Source organism: Nelumbo nucifera, chromosome 1 (genome assembly GCF_055504915.1).
Source record: "Nelumbo nucifera cultivar China Antique chromosome 1, China Antique-T2T, whole genome shotgun sequence".
NCBI classification, from domain to species: domain Eukaryota; kingdom Viridiplantae; phylum Streptophyta; class Magnoliopsida; order Proteales; family Nelumbonaceae; genus Nelumbo; species Nelumbo nucifera.
The window spans coordinates 105,612,355-105,624,445 of NC_142649.1; the positions used below are offsets into that span (position 1 = coordinate 105,612,355).

General features: G+C 37.3%; 1 protein-coding gene across 1 annotated transcript; it reads left to right on the top strand.

The window, feature by feature from the left end:
• Nucleotides 1-11,430: 11,430 nt before the first annotated feature.
• Nucleotides 11,431-11,835, top strand: LOC148803660 (uncharacterized). The gene has a single exon (XM_088897056.1). The coding sequence runs from the start codon at nt 11,431-11,433 to the stop codon at nt 11,833-11,835; it is 405 nt and encodes a 134-aa protein (XP_088753182.1).
• Nucleotides 11,836-12,091: the final 256 nt, after the last annotated feature.

A 12,091-nucleotide genomic window follows, 5' to 3' on the forward strand; every position in this document is an offset into this window, starting at 1 on the left:
TCAACCAATGACCAGAGACTGGCGATAAATTCTTCTTCTTCTCTTTCTCCTCCACTTTTTTCTTCTTCCTTTTTTTTGTTCTTTTTCTCATTTTTATCAACAACAATCCTCTGAAATCTTAAGGCCGTTTCCTAGAACCCCAACACCCTTTGTTTGATCTGGCAGCAAGGAATCAACCGCTACCAGTTGCAGTCAGAGTAAAGTAAGCCTAACCTTCAAAATTAAGATCATTAAAGTAGGCTGAGCTCTGATATTTGAGGGGGAGAAAAGGAAAACATGAATAAAGCCGAATTGCTACTTGAGGTATTAGGAGAGAAAACCCATCCAGGGACAGTTAAAAAAAAAAAAGCGGTTGTTTTTCATTACCTTCATTTCTTGCTTTCTCCTATTCCCTGAATAGCAGAAAAAAGGGCAATCAAAACTACACAGTTAAACCTCATTTCTATTAGCTTTAAAGAATTCCCCAATCCTCACTAAGTACATGTAGATTTTCCAAAAGCATTTAAACACTTGAAATTATGGACTGAATAATCCAAGAAGCAATCAGCTGCATCACAATTACATGAAGTTTGGATTATAGTCGATCTGATCCCAACACGCAAAAGTTGGTAGCAAAAGATTACTTGAAAGTATAGTTTTTTAACCGCTGTTGATTCGGACGGTACCATTTGGTTAAGGAATCGTTCAGGCAACCAGTTCCGTTTAATCTCAAACTCGGTCCTTGGCCAAAAACTGTTGAATCGATCAAAGACCCATTGGTCTAGGTGGTCAAACCATTGACGCATTTAATATTTTTTAACTGTTTTTAAATTTTAATTCTTTTTTTAATTTTTTTAATTTATTTTGTCAGAATGAGCCATCCGTTCGGATCAGACGGTCGAACTATTAACTCAGAAACCGATGACCAAAATGGTTCCGATTCCAAATCGTTTTTTAAAGCATTGCCTGAAAGTCTGAAATCTAGAGTAGAAAACATTGATTTTACGATGCATGAAATCAGCTAATATGTCGGTGGCAATGCAAGAGCGAGTGTTCCGATTGATTTTGGCCTTTTTCTTCGTTGTTTTCCGATTTTTCTTTTTCTACCTACATATCTTGCACTTCCATTCCATCTATGACAGGAAGAGAAGAAGAAGATGATTTTACCACCGATCACCGGTCATCGGTCTCCGAACTTGATTGTTGTGGTTTGATGCTGAAAGATGGTGAGAGGGGAATTCGAATGGAGGAGGTTGTCGTTTTTCACTTTTTTGTCTTTTAGTGGCTGGTTGGATCAGCCTTAACAGAGCAATTCCGTTAAATTCCTGTTAACTTAATAGGGTGACAGTGCTCCTTTTTCATTCTCAGGTGCACGCTTCCCATGAACCTGAGGGTCCATAGAATTCGATCTCATGTTTGACTGGCTCTTTACTTTTACTTGGTCCTTATCACATTTCTCAACTCAAGGATGGTATTTGCCCGGTGTCTCGCGAATATGTGGAGATCCTTGAACATTGTTTCTTTTCATGTTCTATTATGGAGACTATATGGTTTGGTGCCTTTATGGGTTGCCTACATCCCGACTAGTCAATTGGCAGAGATGGTTAGACAACTGGGTTGGGTTGATGCAGATAACGGGAATATACACCTAGGGGTGAACAAGAAAAATTGAAAATCGAATTAAATTAACAAGACCGAATTAAAAATTTTTGATTAACCGAATCAACCATATATTTATATATATACATACATATATATATATTGTTAATATCTTTTCTTGGTTTTTGTGTGATTCAAGTTATTGCCTTTTTGGTATTGCATTTTAACTTTTTGTCTTTTTTGTTTTGTCACTAATGTAGTAGCTTGAGTCCTATATAGACTAGGAAGAGCATTCCTCTAAAGTTTATCTACTACCTTGCGCTTATGGGTTTGTCTTGGGGCTTATAGAGAGAGTGCACTTGGGCCACCACCCATCCATCTATCGTGCCATGCTGTGTTGTGCCACATGCATAGGTCTAGGGCCCTTGCCCTATCTTTATTTATTTTATTTTTTATTTAGGCTTCAACATTTTAACCAAGAGTCTGTTTTTGAATGTTTTCTTTGTAACTGTCCACTCTCTTATTGTGTGGGATTACTTCCAAAGTTGGTGGGAAACATTCCAATCCCGAGTTTTCTTAGTAGCCAAGAAATTTGCAATTATATAGCAATGAACTTTGGCCCTTCTAGTGAGGGTTCTTGCTCTCTTCCTCTATACGCGTCTCTTGTTCTCTCCCACTTTATGCTTTCTTCTTCAATTTTCGGCACACATAACAATCTGATTTGATGCTTTGGATTGTGAGTGCACACAACACCAAGGTTGGGAGTTGTTGTATCCTAGAGGCCGACCATCAGTATCCTTCTGCACCAACGGGAATACTCTGAGAGGCGGTAGAATCGGTTTTAAGGAGAGTGGACATTTGCCGTGACTCAGTTACACCATTAAGTTTTAATTCAGTTCTTTATCAGATTTCTATTTCATTTCCTATAGTTCAGATTTGCTTCTTGGTTTCTGGTTTCATCTTTGTTATAGTCATATTACTGCACATTTTTTCCAACATATACATATTTATGTATATTATATATATTTTATATTATCTATATATATTATAAATGAATATATATGTATTATATATTATAAATATATATTTACAATACACAATATATAATATATTATTTATTATTTATAATATAATATTTTATATTTATTATATATAAATATTATTAAAATTGAAGAACCAAAAAACATTGAACCTAACCAGTAGTTAACCGAACTGATTAACCGGTTAACTAATAGGCTTTGGTTCAATTTTGGTTACTAGTTTTCCAAAAATCGATACCACTGGTTTGGTTTGAATAAAAAAAGGCTCACGGTTTGGTTAAAAGAACTGTGAGCACCCCTATATACACTTTTTTTCGGTGTGCCATTTTTATGTGGCACTCATGGAAATGGAGGTGTAAATTGGTGTTTGAAGGCAAACACTTCCAGCCTTGCAAAGCGATTGCCTCTGTAAATGCTCAGATCCTTGAGATTTTGGGTAACTTATTCCTCATTGGTAGTTAGACCTTTGTTTTGACATGAAATCAGGTCTTGCCCTCTAGATGGTTACCCCCTCCCTTTGGGGCTCTAATGATAAATATTGATGGTGCCTCTTTCAAGGATAAGGTTGGCGCAAGAACGGTGATAATGAATCATGGACGGGACTTCATTTATTGAAAACGTAGTAGAGCTTGAAACTGTTATGTATTCACATGTGTATATATATATATATATAGGTTAACCCACTTGGCCAACTTGTATTGCCACGTCAACTTAGTTATAACTAACTAACTGTTCGAATATTCTAGAATACCCCCTCAAGTTGGGGATAGAGTGACACCCAACTTGCATACAAGAAAATGAAATTGGTCAATCCCTAGAGCTTTAGTAAGTATATCAGCCGGTGATACTTAGTGAAGAGGTGGCATAGCTGGATGTCCTTTTTCTAGACGTGTTCCCGAATAAAATGACAATCAATGTCAATGTGCTTCATCTACTCATGAAAGACGGGATTTGTTGCAATGTGGACAACTGTCTGGCTATCACAGCAAAGTTGAATAGGTTGCTATAAAGAAAGACCAAGGTCACGAAGAATGCACTTGAGCCATACTAATTCACTTGTAGCCATGACCGTGGAACAGTACTCGACTTCTATGGAGGATCGAGAAACAATGGCTTGTTTCTTTGTTTTCCATGATAGGAGAGAGGTTCCAAGCATGGGGACATATCCTGTAGTTGATCTCTGTGTAAGAGGACATGTAGCCCAATCAAAATCATAGTAACCTGTAAGGGTGTAATCAGTAGATGAAGCAAAAAATCCCTTGAGCTGGAGTTGCTTTGATGTAACATACAACACGAAGAGTAGCTTGCATGTATTTTTCATGAGGATCATGCATAAATTACGATAGCATGTGAACCAGAAAAGTCAATTTGAGCCTAATGATGGTGAGGTGGACAAGGTGGCCAATGAGCCATTGATATTGGGCTAGATCAGTCAATGGTGGGCTATCCACATCAATGAATTGTTTCTATTGCTTCATAGGATGAGAGATAGGCTTGCATTCAGCCATACCTATTTTAGTGATGACGTCTATGGCATACTTATGTTGACATACAAAAATTCTAAAATTGGACTGTGTGACCTCAAGCCCAAGAAAATAGTGGAGGGGCCTAAGATCATTGAGATGAAAACAGCTATGAGGATATGTCTTAAGATAAACAGTGCATGCAACATCATTCCCGGTGATAACTAGATCATCAATGTACACAAGGACAACCACAAATGAATCTGAAAGGTTGGAGGTAAACAATGAGTAACCTGCAACTGATTGGGTAAAAACATAGTTCCTTACAACAGTAGCAAATTTTTCAAACCAACAACGAGAGGCTAGTTTGATCCCATATAGAGATTTCTATAGCTTACAAACTTTGTTCTTAAATCGTTTAGGAAAACCCAAAGGAATGGTCATATATACTTCTTCAAACACATCAGCATGTAAGAAGGCGTTAGTCACATCCAATTGATGTAGTTCCCATCCCTTTATAATAGCAAGGGCAAGAAGGCACCATAGAGTTACAAGTTTGGCTACAGGAGCATATGTATCATGATAATCGTGGCCCTCAATTTGTGTATAACCTTTAGCCACCAGTCGCACCTTATAGTGCCTAATGGTTCCATTAGCATGGAATTTCAATTTATATACCCATTTGGATCCTATTGGTTTCTTTCCAAGAAATAGATCCACAATGGACTATGTTTGGTTGCGCTCTAATGCAACAATCTCAATTTTCATGGCCTTACACCAATTGGGGTCACATGTAGCCTAGGAGTAAGTGGTGGGTTCAGATGATAAGGGGGTTGGAACAACGATGTTAGTGAGGGAGATGGGTAAACTGTCATCATAATCACGATGGTGAGATGGAATATGCTTGGTATGTTACATTGGGATTATGAGTAATCTGCCCAAATCAGAATTGGATACTGCAAGTGCATCATTAATAGTGGGCTAGTTATCATGAGGATTGCTAACAATGGGCTGGTTATCATGGGGAGTGTTAAGGGTTAGGCTTCATTATCCATGGGTCTTGTGTTGTTAATGTCAATGGGCATTGTAAAGGGTGAAAGGTCAACAAATGGATACTCAAACTGGGGTAAAGGGATGACTACATTTTTGTATGGTGGGACATGTGAAGACTATGACATGGTGGTAGCAAAGGGGAAGGTTGTTTCATAAAAGGAAACATCTCGAGAAATAAACATTTGGTGGGAATCAAGGTTATAAACTTTGTATCATTTTTTACCAAAAGGGTAGCTTATGAAAATACATTTAGAGGCCCTTGGTGTAAATTTGTTCTTTAAAAGAGGACACTCTTAAGCATAGCACACACATTTAATGGTCTATAAATGGGTGTAAGAAGGGGCTTTGCCAAACAACTCATGAGGAGATTTGCCTTGTAATAGTATTGTAAGCAAGTAATTGATAATGTAAGTTGCAATGAAAACACATTCACCCCAAAATACTAAAGGGAGTGAAGCTTAAAAATGCAAGGCTCATGCAATTTTCAGCAAGTGGTAGTGTTTCCTCTCGACAACACTGTTTTGCTGAGGGGAGTCTACAAATGATGTTTGATGGACAATGCCATTGTCCATAAAGTATTGTTGCATTTGGCCTGAGAGAAATTCTTTACCATTATCATAATGCACAACCCGAACAATAGTGTAAAATTGAGTTTTCACCATGTTACATAAGGAAATCAAGAAATTGTATGTATCAGACTTTTTTTTTCCATAAGGAACACCCATGTACAACATCTATAGTCATCAACTATGGTAAAAAAAAATCTAGCACCTAAGTGTGTAGGTTTATGGTAAGCACCCTAGATGTTACAATGGATGAGATCCAATGGAATTGGAGCTCAAGAAGAGCTCATAGGAAATGGAGTCTAGGTGTGTTTGGCCTTTTCACATACATCATAGGCTTTATTTGGTGAAGCTAAGCCACTTTTAGAAATGATTGATAATTGGCGAGACAAAGCATGTCTCTGTCTATTGTGCTAAGTAGAGTAACATTCCATAGTACGGAGAGATAGAGCAACTAAAGGTTTGATGGACGGAAGACGATAAATTTCATTACACAACACCCCCTTGTCAATCAGACTCATGGAAGCTGGGTCCTGAAGTGTACAAGAAGTAAAAAAGAATACAACAGTACATTGCAATTGGAGCATAAGTTTATTGATGGACAAGAGATTAAATTTAATCTTAGGGATGCATAATACATCATGCACAATGTGATTTGAATCCAACATGATGAAACCTTTATGATTGACTGGGAAGGTGGATCCATTTGGCAAATGAACTATAGTGGTAGAGAATAGTGGGGAAATATGTAGGAATAAAGACAATGGAGGCAATATGATTGGATGCCCCACTATCAAGTATCCAATGATTTGAAGTAGAGGACATGTTATCAGGGGGAGATGAAGTCTTACCATCTGCATTAGAGGCACAAATAGTTGAAGTATCAACATTCAGTAATCTCATGAGACTATTATATTGTTTAGGAGTCAAGCTAGTCACAAAAATAGATGAAGATACATTTTCAGGTAAAGACCTGGTCATTGTGGTATAGGCAATTGCCAAGGAGTTCTGTTTTGGACCACATGTTGACTTCTTTTTCTACCATCCTTCATGATAGCCATGTAACTCATAACAATGTTCTTTGATATGGCCTGTCTACTTACACAGTTTGCATTTTGGATGGAGACGAGCCGATTGATCACCAATACATGAAACAGAGAAAGCAGCAACCTCCAGGATAACAGACTTTTGGATGGTAGTATAGACTGATGTTGTTCTTCTTGGACTACTAGAGTGTAAGCTTGATTGATAGTTGGGAGTGGTTCAATAGGTAGGATGTTGGAATGAATATTGTTGAACACCTCATTCAGCCTCATCAAGAATTGGTTAATTTTGTCTCTCTCACGTTTTACGACTATTCCTTTTGCAACACCACAGCTACAATCAATCAGGAAGAGGAGCAAGAATGGCTAACTCATCCCACAATCCTTTCAGTTTGGTGAAGGAGACAACGGAGAGATCACCTTGGCACAAGGTTGACAAATCATGTTTTAGCTGGTAAGTGCGAGGAGCATTTCCTTGTGGAAATCTTTCTTCAAGATTATGCCAAATATCTCTAGCGGTATCAGCATACACAACGTTATCATGGGGTTCACAAATTAGGGAGTTAAAGATCTAAGAAATCACCATGGAATTACATTTCTCCCAAGTTCGTTCTTCTGCTATAGAAGATTCAGGTCGTTGCAGCGTTTTGTCAATAAAGACAAATTTATTCTTCACCCATAATGCATTCCGCCTAGCTCGAGACCAGTATCAGGAGACAAAAACCAACACAGTCCCTAGATTATCCGAGGGGTGAATGTAGTATGGGGACTTAGAACTCAGATCTGAATTCATGACAGAAAACAAAGATTTCCAAGGAAAAGAAAGAGAGTCAAAACATGAGTTCGGCAGATATTAAGAATTCACGGGATCAAGATCGCTGGAGATGAAAAGAATGATTGGAATCAACCAAGAATTTGTAGAGGAAGAAAAATGAAACCACAGCAGCAACAACAGTCGGGGCCTCGGTGGTGATCGATGCTTTGATACCGTGACAAACGTAACATAACTCGAATGAAAATGAGAAGAAATTGTTATGTATTCATATGTGAACTGATATATATATATACAAATTTAGGTTAACCCATTTGGCCAACTTGTATTGCCACATCAACTTAGTTATAACCGACTAACAATTCGAATATTCTAGAATATTTATGGAAGCGTTGTTCGATTACTAGTGGTCTCACCTGAAGAGGCAGAAACTTGTGCTCTCCTTCATGCTCTCCATTTTAATAGGGACTTGCATATTTCCCACATTCAGATTGAGTGATTGTGTTTAATAGATCTTCTGTTGGTGGACTCTGCTCTGTCGTGGTGTATCTCCTCTTTAGTGGACTACAAGAGTTTATTTCCATCCTTTTTGCTTAGTGCTCCTTCTTGCAGATAAATAGATATTCAAATGAAGTAGTGCATAGCTTAGTGTGGTTTGCTTGCACAATTCAGAGAATCTATATATGGGGTCTTCTGAACCTGGATTTGTACATGATTCTCTTGTCAAAGACCTTTCAAATAGATAGATGCTTGTTTCCTAAAAAGAAGTTACATAAACTCTTTAGGAGTAATTTAATTGTTAAAGCTTGAGTGAATAATTAAAGCTGCCAAGCTTGAGCCCTCGGAAACCAAAGCTGATCCAATCTAGAAAGCTTGAGCTCCTTAATGACTCTATTCTCAGGCAAACTAGGCCCCCAAACCATGAAGCCAGAGAAAAGTCACAATGAAACATCAGGTGTTCTACCAATTCCTCTACCTCCCTACATTGAAGACAGATGGGGTCGTCCTGGACCCTTATTCATTACTATTGCTCTGAAGCAGGGCCATCACAAGAAGCATTTGGTTTTGGGCAAACACTGAATCTTCCACAATTGCTTCCAGGGGGCCTTCAAACTAGTTTACCAAGCTTTGTACATTAGAGGATTCTTCGGCCTAGGCTAAATAATAACTGCTCTTCACTGAATAAGCCCTCAGAGAAGAAAACCTCTATATTAAAATATCCTCCCTAGTTCGGCTTAAAGGAATAGATTTGATTGCTTGAACTTCATCCTCATTGAAGAGCTCGTTTAATCTCTGTATATTCCATCTTCTTTTAGGCTCAATGATGAGATCTTGGATCAGCTCTAGATTACAGTTCAATAGATTTGGAGACACAATCTTTCCCTTTGGCAAGCTTGGCACCCACGCATCAGTCCATATTCTAATCCTAGACCCTAAGCCAACTCTTCATATTAGACCCTTTTTAATTTTCAATTTTCGATTCCGATATAGTGTATATAGTGTGATGAAATTAGGAGTTCCTGAGTTTTTTCATGTAGGCTTGGACACTGTTTCTTTTGTCAAAAGCTCATTTTATTGGTTAGTTCTGTCAAATTGTTTATGGATTTATCAGTTAAATCCCTGGTATATCTGCCTAATCCATTGAAGGTCGGACTTTTTTTTCCTTAAGGAATGGGTGTTTAATCCTTGTGTCTCTTTTCCTATTCCATCTGATATCTGTGGCTGATCCATGCATTGCAATGGACAAAATCCTCTGAATTGTGGTCCTACCTCGGAAACAATAGATAGTGATGGCCAGAAATGTTTTGGTGATGTTGGGTCCAAGTTCGTACCTTAGATGACCAGCACATTAACCTCTAATGTTGCCACTGAAGACCTTTCATAGCAAGGATATTTTGCTCAGAATTACTTACACTTCCCCTGTTCCATCTGTCCCCGAATTAATTTTTTGTTCCAATTTCATGATACTTTGTGTACTGCATATTTTTTTTCCTTATGTATGAGTCAGTTTTAGTATATGCATGGTCTTTTAGATGACCAACACATTAACCTCTAATGTCGCCACTGAAGACCTTTCACAGCAAGGATATTCCGCCCAGAATTACTTACACTTCTCCTGTTCCATCCGTCCCCTGTTCCCTATTATATCTAAAATTTCAAAAGCTACTTAAAAGTTTTATGTATGAGTCAGTTTTAGTATATGCATGGTTTTCTTTTTTTTTTGATTTAATTTGATTGCAGAAATAATGATTGCATTACGAAGTCAGTATTCCTTCAAGAACTTGTTGAATGAGTTGAGTAACCGATTGTGACTTCCACCTCCAAGAATGACCGTCGAGGATGTTGATAAAGATTTTAGAGCTACAGTTATTCTTAGACTTGAAGAAGACAGCTAGAGATTTTATGGAAAATTAACACCTACCAACAAGGAATCAGAACAAGATGCCTGCTTCAATGGAAGTTGCTGCGAGTTATTTCCTTAGTGCCATGGTGTCTTATAGTCTTAGTTTCAGTCTTTGAAGGAGTTGTGTCTTTCTTTGTTTTTAATGGAATTTGTGTTTCTGGGAGTGGTCTATCTTGTTTTGCAAGTAGTTGGTTTAGTGATTGGTGTGCTAACTTTATTTGTGTTAATGAAAAATCAAAATTTGCATTGTTCTCATGGATTAGGTCATTTGTAAGCCTCTATTTTCCTAAATAATCTTTTTTTTCCCTCAAGAAAAAACCTTCTTGAGATCCTTTTAACATAAGTGATCTTGGTATCCTAACAAAGGGAAATGGGACCCCATGCGAGATCATATGTTACATCCATGGTACCCAATCAATTTCTGTTTTAAAGCATCTCTTAGTACGATAGAAGCTTGAGGCCTTATCTTTGAATTGGCCAACAATACAGCAGGTAAAACTATTTTGAACAATTTAATAAGAAACATATATGCTCTGTAATTGAATTTAGTGGAATGAAAAGATATGGGGGATAAAGGAACATGCAATTGCTAATAAAATGTCTGATAGCTGATTTAGTGCTCTTTGTATCCCTTTTTCACCTATATCTCTCAAGTTTTTTAAAAAGCTTTGTATATTATAAGTATCTCTCAGGTTTTGTAACAAATTTGTAGACTGGAACTCCCCTGACTTCTTTTTCCATGTTTCCTTTCTAAGTTGTTAGCACCATTGTTCTTGGGTCTGTATTGTTCCAACGTCCAACCAATCAAAATCTAGAAGTACAGTCTAAGGTCCTGAATTGGGGTTTTCTGTATTGTTAGAATTTCAATTTGTCTGAAATCACAAGAATGATAATTATACAAAAGAAATTGATGAAGAAATGTCTGTAAAAACACCTGAAGAAGATTTACCTTGCACCATCAAGGTTAAACCCAAAGCAAGAAATAGCTTATGCAACAATATTAGATCGTGTAAACATAAATGGCTCCAGAGCATTCTTCATTGATGGGCCTGGAGGAACAGGAAAGACGTATGTATATTGTGCATTGCTTGCAACTATCAGATCAAGGAATTGGATTGTTCTAATTACAACAACTTCAGGAGTCGCAGCAACAGTGATACCTGGTGGACGTACTGCATATTCTAGGTTTAAAATTCCAATTAATGCAAATGAATCAAGCATGTGTAACATATCAAAGCAAAGTACAATAGATGAGCTCTTGCGAAAAGCACAATTAATCATATGGGATGAAGCACCGATGGCAAAACGAACAACAATTGAAACATTGGATAGAACTTTCAAGGACATCATGGACAACCAATTACTTTTTGGAGAAAAATTCATCGTTTTTGGAGGAGATTTTCGACAGGTTCTTCTGGTGGTAAGATGAGCAACTAGAGCAGAAATATTTAATGCAAGTCTGGTAAAAACCTCATCTTTGGCCAAAATTAGAGTGCTTTAGATTGACCATTAATATGAGAGCCATCTCTGATCCTTTCTTTAGTGGCTTCCTCATGAGAGTTGGAAATGGATCAGAACCAACTTTTCAAGGAAATATGATAACAATACCAGAAGACATGATCATTAAATATGAAAATGATGAAAAGTCACAAAACATGCTCATTGATCAAGTATTTGATTCATTGAACAACAATGCAACATCGGCAAATTATATTACAAAGCGTTCAATCTTAGCTACAAAAAATGATGTTGTTGATGAATTAAATGAGAGGTTAATTGTGAAATTTCCAAGAAAGCCATGGATATATTACAGTTATGATATTGCCATTGATGATACACATAACTACTATCCAACAGAGTTATTAATCAAATGGACTATGCAATGGAACAAAAATGGTCTACAAAGGTTTTCACAATAACATCATCCATGCAGAAACCACTATAGGACAACATGCTGGAAAACAAGTACTACTTCCAAGAATACCATTATCACCATTAAAAGATGAAGGATTTTCATTTCATTTTAAGCGAAAGTAATTCCCTATTCATCTGAGCTTTGCAATGACAATAAATAAAGCCTAGGGTCAAACTATTCTATATGTAGGCATATATCTACCTAAGCATGTCTTTTCACATGGTCAACTTTATGTGGCTTTATCTAGAGGAATCTCTACT

What these genes read in the sequence shown, in the direction of transcription:
- LOC148803660 (XM_088897056.1), top strand. Translation starts at nt 11,431, where the DNA reads ATGAGAGCCATCTCTGATCCTTTCTTTAGTGGCTTCCTCATGAGAGTT.